The sequence below is a fragment of the Neopsephotus bourkii genome, unplaced genomic scaffold, assembly GCF_033783945.1.
Source record: "Neopsephotus bourkii isolate Nb327-2 ecotype Australia unplaced genomic scaffold, CSIRO-AGI_Nbou_v1 NB_1760, whole genome shotgun sequence".
Taxonomy (NCBI): Eukaryota; Metazoa; Chordata; class Aves; order Psittaciformes; family Psittacidae; genus Neopsephotus; species Neopsephotus bourkii.
Window position 1 is genome coordinate 2681792 of NW_026902234.1, and position 17791 is coordinate 2699582.

At 38.7% G+C, this 17791-nt stretch overlaps 1 protein-coding gene across 19 annotated transcripts in view; it reads right to left on the reverse strand.

The window, feature by feature from the left end:
• Positions 1-304: 304 nt before the first annotated feature.
• Positions 305-17791, reverse strand: part of INPP4A (inositol polyphosphate-4-phosphatase type I A) — a 122267-nt gene continuing 104780 nt past the window's right edge. For 13 of the 19 annotated variants that reach the window (XM_061377904.1, XM_061377908.1, XM_061377905.1 and 10 more), the window contains 7 exons: positions 16711-16834; positions 15725-15851; positions 15204-15344; positions 13817-13914; positions 10844-10956; positions 10337-10491; positions 305-4429 (listed from right to left, as the gene is read on the reverse strand). In XM_061377904.1, coding sequence (XP_061233888.1) covers positions 4249-4429; positions 10337-10491; positions 10844-10956; positions 13817-13914; positions 15204-15344; positions 15725-15851; positions 16711-16834 — 939 coding nt within the window. In that variant the 3' untranslated portion in view covers positions 305-4248. The remainder of the gene's footprint in view (positions 4430-10336; positions 10492-10843; positions 10957-13816; positions 13915-15203; positions 15345-15724; positions 15852-16710; positions 16835-17791) is intronic. The other 6 variants (XM_061377913.1, XM_061377915.1, XM_061377919.1 and 3 more) reach the window with 1 other exon arrangement.

The window sequence follows — 17791 nt, forward strand, 5'->3', positions numbered from 1 at the left end:
ATTCCGTATAAAAAGATGTGACATGAAACAGCTGCCCAATGCCATTCCTAGAGTCCTTGCCCACCCAGGAGGTACCTAGCTATTTGCATATAGATAATTAGGAAATAGCACAATATCTGGTTGTCTTACATACACTGAAGGCTATTTAAACGGGCAGAGCGTTATCACACTATTCTCAAGCTAAGGTGTCAGAATAATTGTTACTAGAGATTCCAATTCTGTAAGTAACATGCTCTGGATAACCTAGTGAAACGTACAAAAAGGTGATTTATCTCCTCTGGATGACAAAATCACGGATTAATCTAGAGTATCCACAAGTTTGAATGGAACAGCCATTAAAGGACATAGTATGCTTATGTTTCAACTTTTCCATAAGTTCCTTCTGGAGGCCTGTAATACTTTGGGAAAGCCTTCAGTTGCAGGGAATTAAATGCATACTTGCGACATCCAACATTCTTCATTGTATTTTCTCGGCGACAACCCTCACTGGGGAAAAAAAACAAGCACAAAAAATGACAGCAGTAAAAAGGAAAAAAAGAAAAATAAAGAAGACTTAAACTAAGATGAAATGAATTGGTTATTTTATAGCATTGAAAAAAAAGTTGGTTATATTTAATGAGTGCTTAATTGATTTGCCACTGCAAATATTAAAAATGAGGACTCATCATACAATGCCAGTCAGAAGCACACAGGATGGACACATGCTATGTCAGATTGCTAGTTTTGCATTTCTAAAAAGCAGCAGCACATCTACTTAAAAAAGTTCTTTCATCAATGGTTTCATGTATTTCAGGAGCTCACATGCCGCTTCTTTGCACAAGGGATCCCAAGAGATTGCTTAAAAGCAGTTCTGCTAATTTATTAATACATTAAGCTGCAAAAGAAAAACTGCTGATCTCTCAATAAGAGCTTGGAAGTAATTTTATTGTTCCCTGTATTATCAGTACTTACTTAAAGATTAGAGCTGATACAAAAATAATGACTTCCCAGTAATCTCTGCATGCATAAATTGACTTGAAAACCAACACAGTCTAAAAAAATCTTAATGAAACACCAACTTTGTGTGGCAGCAAAAAAGATTGGCTGCACTGACAGTCATCACTCCAATGAAACAAAGCTGTGGAGAAATTTCATTTTCACTCAATGCTTTGGTGCAACTGCCCCACATTACAAAGAGGTTCTGTGCTACAATAAAAAACTACTCCAGTTATAAGGCTTCTTTACACTCATAAATCTACTTCACAGTTCCTTTGATTACATCCAGAAACACACATACAAAGAGGAAGCACTATCGTTTACATATATATTATAGATCAAGTTAGGCTTGCAGGAGAATGTCTTTCCCTGATAGAGGACTGAAAGCTAAACAACAAATACTAGAACTTCATGACAAAATGTACAGTACAGCATCTTATGGTGGAAATACCACTTTATTCCTGTCCTGGAGATGCTGCAGCATCTACCAGAGAAACTGTGGTCATCTGATTGAAAAGGAGGGTTTAGATTCCCATTCAGTTCAAAAGCTCTCTGTCTCAAACTGACCTCACTGTTCTTCCAATTTTGGCTAGTTAAGCTGACCAGAACCGTGTTCTGTATGTACCTCCTAGATCGACCTTGTAAAATACAGTAACTTTTTGCTTTAAGACAAAGTTTAAGTGAGTTTGAAATTTGTCTCCAGAGCACATTCTGTGCCTGCGTTTTGTAGAATGGATTGTACGTGATGACACTATTTTCATGTCACTACTTTGTGTTTTACAGGAACCCCTCCTCCAGAGGCTGTTGCAGTCAAATAGATTAATCAAAAATAGGCAGAAATTATACTTCGGAGTACTAATAAAAACAGTGGTTAACTAGCAAATATGCGATACCAGATGAACATTTTCACTCCAAAGTGAATCATTCTGTTCATAATTCATCCCACGGCATCTGGTTATTGCACATGCCCCTCCATGGCACAAGGAGGCCACAGAGATCACAGAATTACATGGTGACAAAGATGTATTTCACACACCGTCTCATGTGCTGTGTTTCTTCTGGAGGCACATAAGCAGTGTGCACTACAGCATTTTAAATCTGAATGCCTGAATGACAGCACAGACCAAGCTAAAAATAAAAAAGATGAAAACTTGTTCCCACTAAAGCTTAAGAAAATAAGAAAATAACTAGAGTGTTTTCAGAAATCCTGGGGTTTTATTCTAGATAAATTTAAGGGTGAACTTACTGCAAAGCCCTAGTGATAGTCATGAGCAAACCCTTTACACTTTATTTAAACAGATTAATAATCTTAGGGAGTTCAGTGGAGATAGCACCTACTAAAATTACTTTCACATGTTGTTAAACTGAGCCCATGACACTCATCACATTACAAGATCAAAACCACAGTCCAACCTGGCATTTGTTCACTTTGTAAAAAGGCAGATTTTGGTACCCATAGCAAATGAACCAGGAAGAAGAAATTATACGTAAAGAGACACAGTGGTACCAGATACCAGCACAGGGTGTGGATGTGTCCAGTACCATCAAACCACAATTTTAAATCTCATCAGCAGTAAGGATTTACCTAAATTCATTGCAACTAAAAATAAATAGGATGTTTAAATATCTATATGTAAATACAGATAGATATGTATGGCTTTCTGTTTGGTTTGGGGTTTGTTTTTTGGTTGTTTTGGTTTTGTTTTTTTTTTTAAAGAAAATTGGAAGAATAGTGAGGAAAACTACCAGGAGACAGTGTACTGTACAGTCTGATTTCATGAAGATTCAAATATAACCATGTACCATTTTGGTTTTAGTTAGAATATTCACCAAATTTAGGCTTTTGCTCTATTTTTTACTCTAACTGTGCTTTTTTTCTTTTCTTAATCTTACCTCTCTCAGTAGGTAATTTCAAATTCCATTAAGACTGATAATAAAAGCTATAGCTACCTATGGTTTTTAAGCAAGTTAATAATAGTAGAAAATAGAAATCACAGTACTAGGAGAATTCTCCTCAAAAGCACAATTTTCTGTCATCTCAGGCACCAAGCGAAGTAAATTCCTTCAAGAATTTAGCAAAGTACATTAAATGAGGTTAGTTTTTTTTAACCAGCTATTGCTATTGACAAGCTCTGCCACACAACTGCAGCAACAAAATCTTTCCGTTTAGTAGGCCTCTTCCAGGTTGATGTTGTATCAACGATGACCAAATTTCATCTGCAGTTATTCTGCGTGACTAAACTAGGTAAGACGCTTTAGTCTCACCACTTAAATAAATGCTAACTTACCATCATTCATTTATCTCTAAGCCACTATCAACATCAGATTAAAGCTGTCCAACACTTAAAAATGGAAATAACAGTAATATTTAGTCTAGTGTAATTAAAACAAAGCGCAGTGGAAAACCTCGAACCCACCTACGAAAGGAGCTAACTGACACCTCCCTCTTCTTGCCTGAAATATTAAAGACTGGTATCTTTAACTTCTAGGATGAGAATGACCCTGTTTCAGAATAAGTTCTATAACAGAGCACCTGAAACAGATAATGGACCATTAGCAGGCCAATGCAAATTACATCCTCTTTCTAACCGCAAGTCGTTCACTTCATGTCTTTAATACATTACAAAATGCAGATCTACAAATAGAATGAACAAATTCTACGTGCAGCGCACTGCAAGTCATTTTCTGAGTGGGTACACTGGTCTGTTAGAACATACTTAACCATGAGAAAGGAACAAGACTATGGCTCTACAAATTGTTCAGCAATGTAATTTGGATATTATCGTTTGAAACGAAGGTAGAAATTTGTTTCTTTAAATAAATTACTTATAATTTCTTATAAACCCCACCCATGTTTTTATTTTTCTCTTCATACCTCGTAAAAATGAAAGGCAAGATTAGCATACACCTTAAATATACAAAAGATACAAATTCTTTTCAGACAGAGTTCCTTTCTCTGGAATACATGAAACAAGTAACACAAAACTATATTTGGTAAGAGATCTTCAGGCCGGCTAAAGTAACGAGGTAACAGGCCAATGTCAGACTATGTTACAAGCACTGAAAGCAGAACAAGAATTTAAAGTTTCAATACAATTCTTTTTGATAAAATAATTTGATGTGTATTTACAGTTTAGTACAATAGAAACGTAAAATTGTAAGGCATAATAATAATTCCTGGCAGACAATGCTATGACACATTCCTTTGTCCAGCAGGTACCAAGTGGCAATACACATTCAAGCTTTTTTTTGCTTTTGTTTTAAACTTTATCTTCACTTGCAACGTAATCTGGCCACCAGGTAAGCTATGCTCAGAAACAGCCACACAATTAGTAAATTGGGGCTCAGAGCTAGTAAAGGAATAGAGTAGAGGAGGCTGGGATCTAGTCTGAAATCACGGATGGGCACCAAGCCACTCAAGTTCTTCTGGGTGACTACCTCCCGTGTTCCAATGCTGTGAAAAGGAAGAAGGTTGGGAGGAGGGAAATAAAACATAAAGGAAGACGGACATGCAAATGAATGTATAAAAAGAGATGGCAACACAAGGTGGTGAAGAAAATGAAAAAACATGGAAGAAAGCACAACAAAATCCAGAAGATGAAGTAAAGAAAGAGTGGGAGAACGTCTCAAAAATATGTGTCAGCACAATTACAGAAATAAGGAGAGGGAAAGAGAATAAAAGAGAAAAATAAGAAAGAAGTACTGTAGTCCACTAAAAATAAACACATGTAGGTTGAATATAAATGGTTTTTCATGTTCGTTGTTTCAGATTGCCAAGCAATAATATCCCATGCTGCTCTGCCATGCCTTTGCATGCTGCAAAGAAGTGGAGCTCTGAAAAGCAAGCTGAACATGAATAACCATTATAGTATTTGACCCTTTCAAACATCTTTCCACTTAGGCTGCAGTGATATAATTTAACCTCTTAACTACCTGCTCAATATGTAAACAAAAAACCCCCAAACCACCCACTTAGTTGTCTGCTTCAACATGAATTCACATGTGTATTGATATGCTTTCTAAAATGCATGTTTCTGAAGCGCCTCAATATATGCATGTAAAGGCAAGACATATAGTGCATCTCATTATGCCCCTGCTTCCTACATTGCTTTGAGCATATGCCCCTGCTTCCTACATTGCTTTGAGCACCAAAGACTGACAGTAGAGAACACCTCTTCAGGTAACCTGAGGCATTGTAGTATGGTGTTTCATTTTAGATTTCTCTTATACCCTCTCCAGGTCAACTCTATGTTTAGTTTATAAAGCAACAACTAAATGCAACCTGTGTTGCACTTAGAACAAGTGCACTCACTCCATCCATAAAAGGTGGTACATAACCTTGCTGGTTGGGTAGCAAGGTTAGGTAACCAACAGACAGCGTCTTGGAAGATATCATAGATACCCTAGATGTGGTGGAAAGGGAAAAAAAGCCTTCAGAAGCTGGTGCCATTTCAAGTCGAATGGAATTAGGTGGGCAGGGAACTAAACCAACCGTATTTCTCTTCTGGATTAACACATCAAAATTGGTGATGCAAATGTTTTCACCTCCTGCTGCCTATACTGGATAAGGGCAGATTGAATCTGTGATGCCTACAAATCCTGATTATCTTTGTAGTGGTGTGGATGGTGGCATGTGTGCAAGTGCTCAGGAGAAGCAGTATGTGGAAAGCTAATGCTGACTGAAAAGTTGTGGATAAAGGCCCAACAGAATAGCCTTGAGGAAAGAAAGTGGTTTAGGATATAGATAAGGAAGTAAAACAATGGGAGAGGGCAAGAAGGAAGAAAGGCTTAAAATGGCAAGAAGACATTATGAACATCACATGCCACATCTGTACCACTAAAGCTATCAAGCTATTCAATTTTACACAAAGACATATGCACAGACACATACAGTGCAAATGGAGGCAAGAGCTGGAAAGCGTGCTCCTTGTCACTGTTGGCCCATGTAGATGCTTCCACCTGAGGGGTGAAAAGTCACCTTTGGAAATAACATAACAAATTGTACAGTGTCTTAAAACATTCCTCAGCAGACTACCTCTAGGGGAGGACCAGGGTAAAGAGATGAACCAAATTCCCTGTTAATAGAGCATGTGTATGGGAATCCTCTATGTGAGGAGAAGCTGAGTCGGCCCTGTGTTGAACACAGCTGGCTCCAGCCAACTCAAATGGAGCCACCGCAGACACAACCAGGCCCCTGAGCCAAGACAGTGGTGCCTTTGGCAAAGTGTATATAAGAAAACGCAAAACACTGAATGGCAGTGAGGAGTGGCAGGAAAATATGTAAGAAGCAGCCCTATTAGCACAAAAGTCAGGGAAGGAGGGGAGAAGGTGCCCCAGGTGCTGCAGCAGGGATTCCCCTGCAGCCATGGAGATGAGTACAGTGGAGCAGATATCCACACTGCAGCCCATTGAGGGCCTGGTAGTAGAGAAGGTGAATATTTCCTGAAGGAAACTGGGCATGTAGAGAGTCTATGCAGAAGCAAGTTTATCCTGAAGGACTGCAGCCCATGGGAAGGACCCATGCTGGAGTGGGGAAGAGTGAAGGAGGATGAAACAGCAGAGAGGAGCTGTTATGGACCAACTGCAAACCTCCATTCCCCATAGAATCGTAGAATAGTTAGGGTTGGAAAGGACCTTAAGATCATCAAGTTCCTACCTCCCTGCATGGGCAGGGACACCACATACTAGACCATGTTGCCCAAGACTCCATCCAACCTGGCCTTGAACACTGACAGGGATGGAGCATTTACCAGTTCTCTGGACAACCTGTTCCAGTGCCTCACCACCCTCACAGTAAATAACTTCTTCCTTATATCTAACCTGAACTTCCCCTGTTTTAGTTTAAACCCATTGCCTTTTGCCCTATCACTACGGTCCCTGATGAAGAGTCTCCCCAGCAACCTTATAGGCCCCCTTCAGATACTGGAAGGCTGCTATGAGGTCTCCACGCAGCCTTCTCCAGGCTGAACAGCCCCAACTTTCTCAGCCTGTCTTCATACTCCAGTCCCCTGATCATTCTCGTGGCCCTCCTCTGGACTTGCTCCAACAGTTCCATGTCCTTTTTATGTTGAGGACACCAGAACTGTACACAATACTCCAAGTGGGATCTCACAAGAGCAGAATAGAGGAGCAGGATCACCTCCTTTGCACTGCTCAATATGGGGAGGAGGCAGAGGAGTTGGGAATGAAGCAGTGAAGTACTTGAGCCTGGGACAAAAGGGGTTGTGGAGGGAAGGTGCTGTAATTTTTGTCTTTGTTTCTTACCACTGAAATCTATTGGCAAAAGTCAAGTCTGCTTTGCCTGTAACACTAACTGGCATGGGATCTCCCTGTCTTTATCTCAACCCACAAGGTTTTTCATAGTATCTTCTCCTGTCTTGTTGAGCAGGGAGAGTGAGAGAGCAGCTGGGTGGGAGTCTGGCAGGTGGCCAAGGTCAACTCATCACAATTGTATTCTTAAAACAGGTCAACCACTGAAGAAATCCGACCAAGCTGTTTATCATGGCTGTTTTATTGCAGTGAGTGATTATATGCAAACACAGCTGTCAGGGCTTCATTATGTCATCTGCTTAGCTGGCTCCATGGCAGCTAGAAGAGATCATTTCCCTCACCCCATTTCCAACTGCTTTTCAAGAGCCCCTATCAGAGACAGCTTTTCTTTGTTGGCTGAACTTCCTAATTGATTTAATGAAAATGAGCTGGGCTATCTTGAATGTCTAAAGATTTTGCTACCCAGGCTGATTCTGACTGAAACTGGATTGGAACATATTCACACAAACAGCTTCACTGGTGTATCTGACAGGCCAGTAATTGTGAAGGGAAAGGGAGGTCAGGTAATCACAGGTCTAGGGGGGAGTGTTGGCACTGCTGCAGATGGAAGAGGCTATGTGAACTAGTTGGACTTTGCCTTTGATTTGCCTTACCAGCGAGGTAGTAATTTCCTCTGTAGCTTGAACTTCCAGACATATCAGCATGATTTACTATTTGTAGGCTGTGAGTTACCATATACTTGATTTGGGGCTGAAAAAGCCACAACTTATTTAACAGAAAACTGAGTTTATTTTAATGGAATATTTGTTTCTAAGGTGAAAACCACAAACTTGTATCTGTGAATTTCTGCAAGAATCTGCAATGAGTACTCAATGTTCTCTGCCTGATGTCCTCCTCGCTGAACATAATTATCACAGATACATAATTATCACAAGGCTGGGAAGGAAAGGAAGTCCCTGAGAAAAGTAAGTGGGAACTAACACCTCTAAAGACCAACATCACATAAAGAAGAGGGTGCTTTCTTAACTTTTCAAGAAGAGTATAAGCAATGATGCTTTTCTTACTTGGAAAGTTACCAATAGAGAAGAGGTGAAATGCTTTCATTGAGTCCCACTTTCTTTAAGTACTTTTCCTGTCCTTCCAACTGCCCCAGAAATTTTGGAAGTCTGTTAAGACTGAACAAGCCTTTCATTTTCCAGCGGTTGCACAATAAAAAGATCAAAGTTAAAAGAAAGTTTTCTGAATGCCTGGAAGTAATTCGCTACCTTTTCACTTCCTATGTCTGTCATCTAGCTCAGATCACCCTGTCCAGGCTGAAATGGACTTGGGTGGAGCTGGACTCCTGTATAGTTGTCCTGTAATGCTCACTTTCTCATTAAGCTTCGTTAATTCTGTGCCATTGTTCTGAGCAGAACTGGCAAATAATTTTAAAAACACAGCCACCTACCCGAAAGAGCAATAAGATGTGAGGAAGAAAGAGTGATGGGCTTGAAGAATAGTCTAATGTTAGTATTCCTTCAGGACTAGTCAGTATTTGTTCTGCACAATCTCTCAGTCAAAGATTTAACAGAAAGAAAGTCACATCTTTCACCTATCAGGGCAAGTCTCTGATGTTGCTAGAACACATGAGCCCAAGGTTTTGATTAAATTTGCCCTCATCCAATATCCCTGTGTAGGTCAACATAAAGCAGTGCTTTCTTGTATCAATATTTATCTGATCCTGTGGTACACTAAATTGATAGTCCAAAACAATGTTGTTATTAATCTCTGCCTCTACTGTGTCCATAGCTGAATTCAAAAAACAACATTTACTCAGTAACAAATTTAAAGACACAAAATTCCTAATATTATACTCAATTAGTTTTTATTCTCACTCTAAATAAACAACTGTGCAACAAAGCTTTTTTTTTCTTTCAGATGTCTAAGTTGACAAGTTGCATAATTTAAATAAAGCTATTTGAGAGCTGCTTAACTCCATTTAAGTGAACAACTTCTCCCTCACAAAACCATTCCATTTTGTTGCTACTATCAAGGTTTAATTAGTCTCTGACTGCAGTTTTCATGTACTGTACTAACACTGTAATGATGCAGAAAAAAGTGAAAATAAAAAAAAGTCCAGTGACATCTAGTCAGATGTAGATGTAACACCCAAATGATTAGTGTAAGGGGCTGCAAGTTTTATTACATGAGACATTTTCCTTCCAGGTAACTGAAGAGTAAGAAAGGGTCAAACAGCAAAAACATACAGAAAGGATAAGAGAATTGAACACTCTAGAGAATTTGGTGAGAAGACACACAGTACAGTACATTCAGTAAGAGTGAATGTTGAAAAACAGGACTGAACAGCATTGTTGAACTACATTGAGAAGAGACTAAAGCTGTATTTCTTATCCTTTCTTTTGGTATGTGAGTTACGGAGTTTTCCAGCAGTGCTTGAAACAAGGCATTGAACAACAGTAAACAGATTTTCTTTTTTTATTAGTACAGTATTTAACTCTGCAAACACCTCTGCTGCTTCAGAATACAGAACATCGTTATATCGATATGACAACAGCACACTGACACATTGTGATGAAATTTGGTTGCTGTATCGTGAAACACCCATACTGACATTTCACCCAGTGAACAGTGTTTCACTGCTAAAGAATACACACGGCAAACCATTGCAAACTACAGGTGTCTGTGTTTCCAAGAACAAAAGATCATCCCTGAGGAACCTGCCTAATCTAGAACTAGGAAACCCAGTACTATCACTGTTAATGTAACCCCATCATTAAACAACATTCAAAGAAGAGCCAGTTTTCTGTTCTGTAAGCTCAGCATTAACTGAAAACACATTCTTACATGCTTCTCTGAAAAACCCCAATTCACTGCTGACAACTAAAGCCCATGTGATGCAAATCTGGTAACAACCAGCTTTAGCATATGCAACTCACTAATATGTGCAAGGGAGGGATGAATTCTAGCAGTCAGTTTTGCAGATTTTTTACTTCATTTTTTTTCCCCCTTTTGATAGAAACAGAGACCTCTGCTCCTCTGCAGTTTGCATGGTTCTTCATTTAGGAATAAGTGACACAAGTCAAACTCTTACCTCCTCATACACTCCAGAGCCTGAGTGAAGACCTGTGGAGCCATTCCATGTTCATGCTGTAGGATCAAGCACTGCTCTAGGGTGACCGACATGGCAGTCCTATCCTTGGCACTTTTACAGCTTGTAAATCGAACACCATTTAGTCTGCGGCATATCTAGAAATGGATATACAATTCATTATTCCTTCCTCATGCATTATCTTCTGTCAGAGAACACACCTGTACTTCTCCTTAGAAAGACACAAATGTTGTATAGGACTGATGTCAAAAGTTGTCATCTTTGAGAAAGCAGAGCTTTGTTGCATGAGTTGTAGGGAAATTACTGATGTGGAAAATACATTTTATCCCACCATATCTTATTCTAGAGGAAGTGTAACCTGTGAATATTTCCAAGCTTTGTGCAAGCAAATGAAAAAAACTGGAACATATCAGTAACAAAAAAGGTGAAAATACGTATGCATAAAGAAAATCAGCTGAACTATGCAGAGATGCTTAGATTTAAAAATACCTCAGCAGCTTGCCAAAGGATATCAACATTCTTATTTTTCCTTGCATGTACATTTTGTCCCAGAAATCTTAACAGTTCAGGCAGGCACGTCTGACTACGAGATCGAGGTAGACCTATAAAACAAACAAAACCAACTCCACTTACTTATCTGTATTCAACACTTCCACATGCTAATTTACGTGCAAAGTGTTCCTACATGCCTGTTGCAAATGCAGTCATGTTTCCTTCAGTCAAAGCTTGTAAGTTTTGTATTTCAATTCTTAATTACTTACTACCACCAACAAAACAAATTCAATTTTAATTAAAATCAACTGGAAAAGCACATTCATTTAAAACTTCAGGGGCTCAGAATCTGATTGCAATATAATAACAGAGTGAACAAAGGGAGTAAGACTGGTGGAAGGATACAGGGCACAAATCTTATGAGGAGCAGCTGAGGAACCCGGGGTTGTTTAGTCTGGAGAAGAGAAGGCTCAGGGGGGACCTTATCACTCACTACAACTGCCTGAAAGGAGGCTGTAGTGAGTTTGGGGTCAGTCTCTTCTCCAAGGTAACAAGTGATAGGATAAGCGGTAATGGCCTCAAGCTGTGCCAGGGGAGCTTTAGACTGGATACTGGGAAAAATTTCTTCACTGAAAGGATTATCAAGCACTGAAACAGGTTGTCCAGGAAAATGGTGGAGTCCCCATATCTGGAAGTATGCAAAAGACGTATAGAGATGGCACTTAGGAACATGGTTTAGTGGTGGACTTGGCAGTGTTAATGGTTGGACTTGATAATCTTAAAGGTCTTTTTCAGCCTAAATGATACTGTTCTATGATTAGCAATATTGTGCATATACTGGTCTGCTCTGCTTGAGCTCTACACCCAGGAAGAAAGTAATACCTGCAAACAAAAACATGACACAGATCATCTCCCCAGGTATTTCTAAAGATGAGGAGCTAATTAAGCTAAGACAGTAATTCACTTGACTTAGAATTAAGAGCACAGAGGACAGTGGATCAGGAATCAACTTCGCTTCTGTAGTATCCTTGAAATGAACATTACCTACAACCTGCCAGGAGATACTTCATTAGGCCTCTTGTCCCCAAGAATAGTCCATTTGGTTTTTCTTTTTCCTCTACTTACCACAGACTACATTGCTGGCAGGTCATAATAACCACCTGTCTTACAGTTAAATGTAAAATGTTATTCTCTCTTGACAAGGGTTTATGGAAAAGTGTGTTTCACTTTATACGTCATAAATATTGCCCCAGAGGAGACACAAAACACCCACAGACCTTCCTTATAACAAGCAGAGCCCCAGTTTGTCTCAGTTGTCCACAGAGCATCTCTAGCACACTTGCTGGTGGGGACACCAGTATAGGGTTTTTTCCATACTTTAATCAAAACTCCTGCTAAACCTTTGTAACCACAAACCATCTGTCCAAGCTGGATTGCAAAATCCAGATACAATATGTCTACATTTACCCAGGACAAACACTGAAGCAGAAGGAAGTTTTGGCATACGGTGGGTTTTCCCTCTTTGTGGTATCCATTTCACGTGGCAGGGATCAATGTAATGACAAGTAATCAGAGTAAGGGAGAACAGGCAGATGGACACAAGACTGTTTTGTTTTCCTTCACCGTTAAGAAGTATGTTAATGCCACCTGCCCAACACTGCATGCCAGCCTTATTCACAACTTCCAGTTACTTGAAGAAAAACCTTTAGTATAAGGCATGTTACTGGCAAATGGGAAACTCAAGGTCACGGCACCACTGCTCTTTAAAAATAGAGGAAAATAAGTATAAAATTAAAACAGTTTTAAAGACATGAAATGGGAAGGAACAAATGACCGGGTACAAACGAGACTGCAGGGTTAAACAGAGTTTCAAGAAAAAAAAAAAGCAAAAGCTAAAAGACTATTGGATCCACACCAGAGGTTTGGGGACAAGGGAAGGGACTGAAGGAAGAAAAAATAAAAGGCAAGCAAAATCAAAGAGGAGAGGAAGGAGCTGAATGGGAACTATTATTAAGTTTAGAAAGAGAAATGAAGTCATTGAGAGAAAAGTAGAACAAAAATCACTTTAAAGTGATTAACTTTTGAATTTCACAAAAAAGTCTAATACTAGAATATTGTAAATAGAAAGTTAAATTTTCAGAGTAAAAATTTCAGAGAATTAATTGTGCAGGATTATGAATGCCTGGAAAGGGGGAAACAGCTTTTGTTCTCAGCTGCATCAAAAAAAATCAAGGATAACTGGAAGTACAGTAATGTACTTTAACATCAGAATTCTTACTATCCCATTGCATGCAACTGCATTTGTATTTCTGCAATAAAACTACAATTGTGGGACCCATGAAATTAGTTTACGAGAAGTTGGATACTAACAACAACAAATCAATGAATTTTTGCCATGTGTGGTCACACATAAATAACATTTATGGCACTGTCTCCAAAAACACATTAACAAGCAAGAAATTTTCCTGTGCAACCAGTAAAAGTCAAGTTTGTAGCTATTATCTCTCTTCCAGGTGCTAGACTTCTCTGTTGGTGGCTGCAGATGCAACTACTATAGGAAAGCGCCAAAGGATAAGCAGAGGGAAAGTGATTAAGTTCCTAAAAACAGGAAGTTTTTTTCTCTGTAGATTATCATAAATGTAGAGAATGTGACCAAAAACTGCACATAAAAGTGCTGCTGCTATAACCTGTCATTTTTATGCCTTTACCTCATGGCAGTCTAACTCCCTAGCTGTATGTTTATACAGTACATAATGACACTTAGAAAGAGATATAAAGTAGAAGTAAATTGAAAAAGGAAACTTAATCAGACTGACCTTTAAACCTCTTGAATCTATTCTACTTAATACTGAAGTATTAAAAGAGATTTCTTGGAAGTAACTAATGCAACATTTAGCAACTAACATGAAGCAAAAACCAGCCTGAATTGTGCTGTTCAACCAAATTTGTCATTAATTACCAAATACTTACAATCATCAGGCAAAACTTCCTTGAACTGCTCAAAATACGAATTCAACCGCACTAAGCTTTCCATGTTAATTATTTCTTGCAGTGAAGTGTCTCCAAACCTTTAAAAGATGAAGAACGGAACAGGTAAGCCCAAGGTAAAAGGCTTCTCCTCTTCTTTGAAACACTGGCACTTGGCAAGATGACTACTAGAAAACAGTTTAAAGAGTTATCCCATGAAATTCCTAACCATTCAAATGCCAAGTAAAGTGTAACAGAGAAGTGTTGTAGTGATTCATTACAGAAAAACAAAATACTTGAGTGTGAGGTGAAAAGTGGGAAGGAAGGTGAAAGAAAAATCTTGTACGAAATAGTATTTAAAATTCTTTGGCTTTTGTGTATCCTTTCAATATTAAATACCTCTCTGGTAAATCGTTTCACCTAAGGTCAAACATTTAAAAATGGATTTACTAGTTTAGTTCATAAGCCATTAGTAATCATAACATCAGTAGACAGGATTGAGAACTTTGACCTCAGAAATGTAAATGAGAAATATGGATCTAGGAGTAATAAACCATGAATGTAATAAATACTGTCACCAATGCATCTCAGCTAACTATAGCTACATACATAGATAAACAGACAAGAGTACTGACATCTGTAACTATGTTAGTCACAATTACAGGTAATAGAGAACAAGAGTAACTGCTGGATAACTGCTAGCTATCCCCCACTATAGTCTACCCTGGTACCAAGGCTACTGTCAAAACATGAATGTGCCTTATCTCACTGAAGTTCTCCATCAGAGCATTGATTTGTCAATGTATTATTTACAGGATATGGCCATAACAGAGGGAAGCTCTGGTAGCTCTTTCCCTAGCAAGTATAATTATATAATTATATATTTCAGCTTTATAAAAACAGTGTTGCATTACACAAGTACTGCAAGGAGATGTTAAAACAAAGGTCCATCTAGACCATTATCCAGTTTTTGACAGTAGCCACAAGAGTCTGCAAAACCAAGAGGGCAAATACACAGCAATACTCAGAATGATTTCTCAGCACTTAGTGATCCATCACTCACAGAGTTCTAAAGTCACAAGCAGCTCCCTGTATTAAACAGCTCATGATAGATTTCCCTGCCTGTAAATTCACTTCTGAACCACATAAATCTGGACTAGACTCAAACCCATGAGGCAAGATGCTCCACAGCTACACGCCATATAAAGAAGGACCTCCTTTTGTTTGTTTTGTACTTGACAGCTTCATTTAGTATTCCCTTGTTCGTGTACTGGAGAAACTGAATCACTGTTAATAACGCAACACTGTGACTGCATAGAGACATTCTTCCATCAGAACAGGAGATTGCTGAGCTGCCATTAAGGTTGAGCTTGCATGACTGAATACATACTTCTCTGCTAGGGTTTGCTGCTCATTGATGCCCACGTTGAAAAGAACAGGCTGAACCCTCAATAACATGCCACTTTGAATCTCTCGCGGCAGCAAATCAAACAAGGCGCTTGGCAAGGGGATCCTCACATTAAATCCATCACTGCAAATAAATAAACAGCCATTAGACATGAAGATCAAAATGCTACATTCTGAGAGTGTATTCTTTATGGAAAGACAGATAACATCTGGAACACAATACAATTAAAAAAAGCATCAGTCAAAACTGAGGACTTCAAAGAACTGCCACAGCTTGCTCCTAATCAGAAAAGCTATTCTAGTTCAAAAGCAAGCCTCCACAACCTGTAGTGTTGATTTTACATTCTCATGGACATTTCAATCAGATTTCCAGTTTCCTGAACAAAGCTGATTTTGTTCTGCTCACTAATATTGCAGGTCTTCTACAACTTGGGTAGAAAGAGACAAATTTTGGTACATCCTCAACTCATGAAGAGCAAAGTATATTTGTTTTGCTTTGTTTACCGATTTCCAGTGATGACTGGCAGCATGTCAGTAGATGTATTTGATGTGGCCTGAGTTACTTTAAAGGTTACATTCCTCAAGTCCATGATTCCCAGACTCATGTCCTCCAGCATTGCCAGCTCCTCACCTAAATCATGGAAGAAAAAGTGAATCGTAATAATTACTCATTACGTACAACTTCCCTTTATCAATTTGATGACAACTGTAGGTCACCGCTCTCTTAAAGGTTTATGGACAAAGAGGCTCTGGAGACCAGGCTTTCACCTTGACCTACAACTGCAGACAATGTCATCACTGACTTTATGAGTTTGGGAAACACCAATTATCTAGCACAGACCAGACTACTGTTGTTCAAGTAGATTATATATGCTGATTTTCCAATTTAGATGATGCTAGTAAGTACTTCTCTGCATTGCCACAGACATGATATCCTTTGTGTTGGAAAAGTTACAAGGTATTCCACATTTGTTCAGCAAAGCATTCCCTTACTGACATCCACATGGCTGTTCAGACACAGGACTGAAACATTTTGAACAAAGTACTATCTCTTTTTGTATTCTCTCTTTAATCTTAATCTGTGCTGTAAGATTACAGGAGGCCAAGGGAATTCAAAAGGCATTATTTTGGGCATGGTTTCTCCCAGTTTACCAGAACTTTAATCCATTTCTTTCCTGAAAAAAGAATCACTGAGATAAATTTTATTTCTTTAAAACCTCTGACGTTATAGAATCATAGAATAGTTAGGGTTGGAATAAAACAGGTATAGTTTCTCTTTAGAAGTAATTCAATTAAATGTGAAGAACTTCAGAGTTGTTAGCTAATTAAGTGCTTTAGATATAATGTGCTTTTGTGTTTCAATTTTCAAAATCATATTGTAGCTGAGCTGCAGCTTCTCCAAAACACTCATATTCTGCTGTATTCTGCCAATTTAATGCAGAATTTGCTGGCTCAACAGCTAATACCACCCACTTGCCCTGTGCCTTTACCATAAGTACTCAGCAGGCTCTCAAACTGTGCCAGCAAGCCAATGGTGTAGAGTTGTCTTAGAAATCCATCATCATGCAGGCAGTTCCTCAGCTTGATAATGAAACCACAAATGAGAGCAGTCAGCTGTGGGAGAGAAAACACACAAAAGTGAAATTATTCAAGACAAAAAAGGCTCTTCAGCCCCAAACAGAAACAATATCACATATAAGAAGTGCCATAAAATCTGTCAGACTGATGCTCTTTTCCCTTCAATGTCACTCTTCTTTCCCTTACAGCTGAAAAGAGACAACTGACCAACAAAAGCCCAAAACATTCATAAAACCAAATTTAGGGCATACTGCCTTCATGTTGCAAGCTCTCCCAAAATGGAAATGCTGTTGATCTTGCATCTGTTTGTTTTCTGGATACAATGACTTGTATTAGGGTCTACAACATATGAATTACAAAAAAGTCTCCTTGGAGAACTGTCCTACTTACAGATAGAAAAGCACCACAGCTAGTTCCAGGCCATGGATTTTGATAGAATGAATAAATGTGTTTGGTTTGGGTTTTTTTAAATGCCATTTTAAGACAGCTTTAAAATGCAGTATCTGCATTATGCAAAGATTCCAACTCTAGTGTTACAAGATATTCAGGACAACATCCTGAAGACCCAGTACTAGATCAATACTAAGGTCTAAGATTAGTAATAGTCTTAAGTCACTCTGTCAACAAAGGAATTTCCCAGGTGATTGCCATATACTATGTACACAGGTGTACAACTTAGTTACATAATTAAATATAAGGGAATAAAGTTCATTTTATGATGGGTAAACATAACCAAAGCACTGAGTTTAAAAGTTATCTGCACTATGAAGTGGGTTTTGCATAGAAAAAAATCCCTGAATTTATTTCTATGAGACATCACATTTTTGGACAGCAGCCCTACCAAACAATGTCCAAGAGATAAGATCTTTGAAAGAAATGAATGAGATACTGATTTCACAGGGAAGTAGACACACTAAAGAAATGTAGTGGGCAGAAGAAATGTGGACAGCTTTTTAGTGCAGTCATCTGCTACTCGGTGAAAGAAACCCCAGC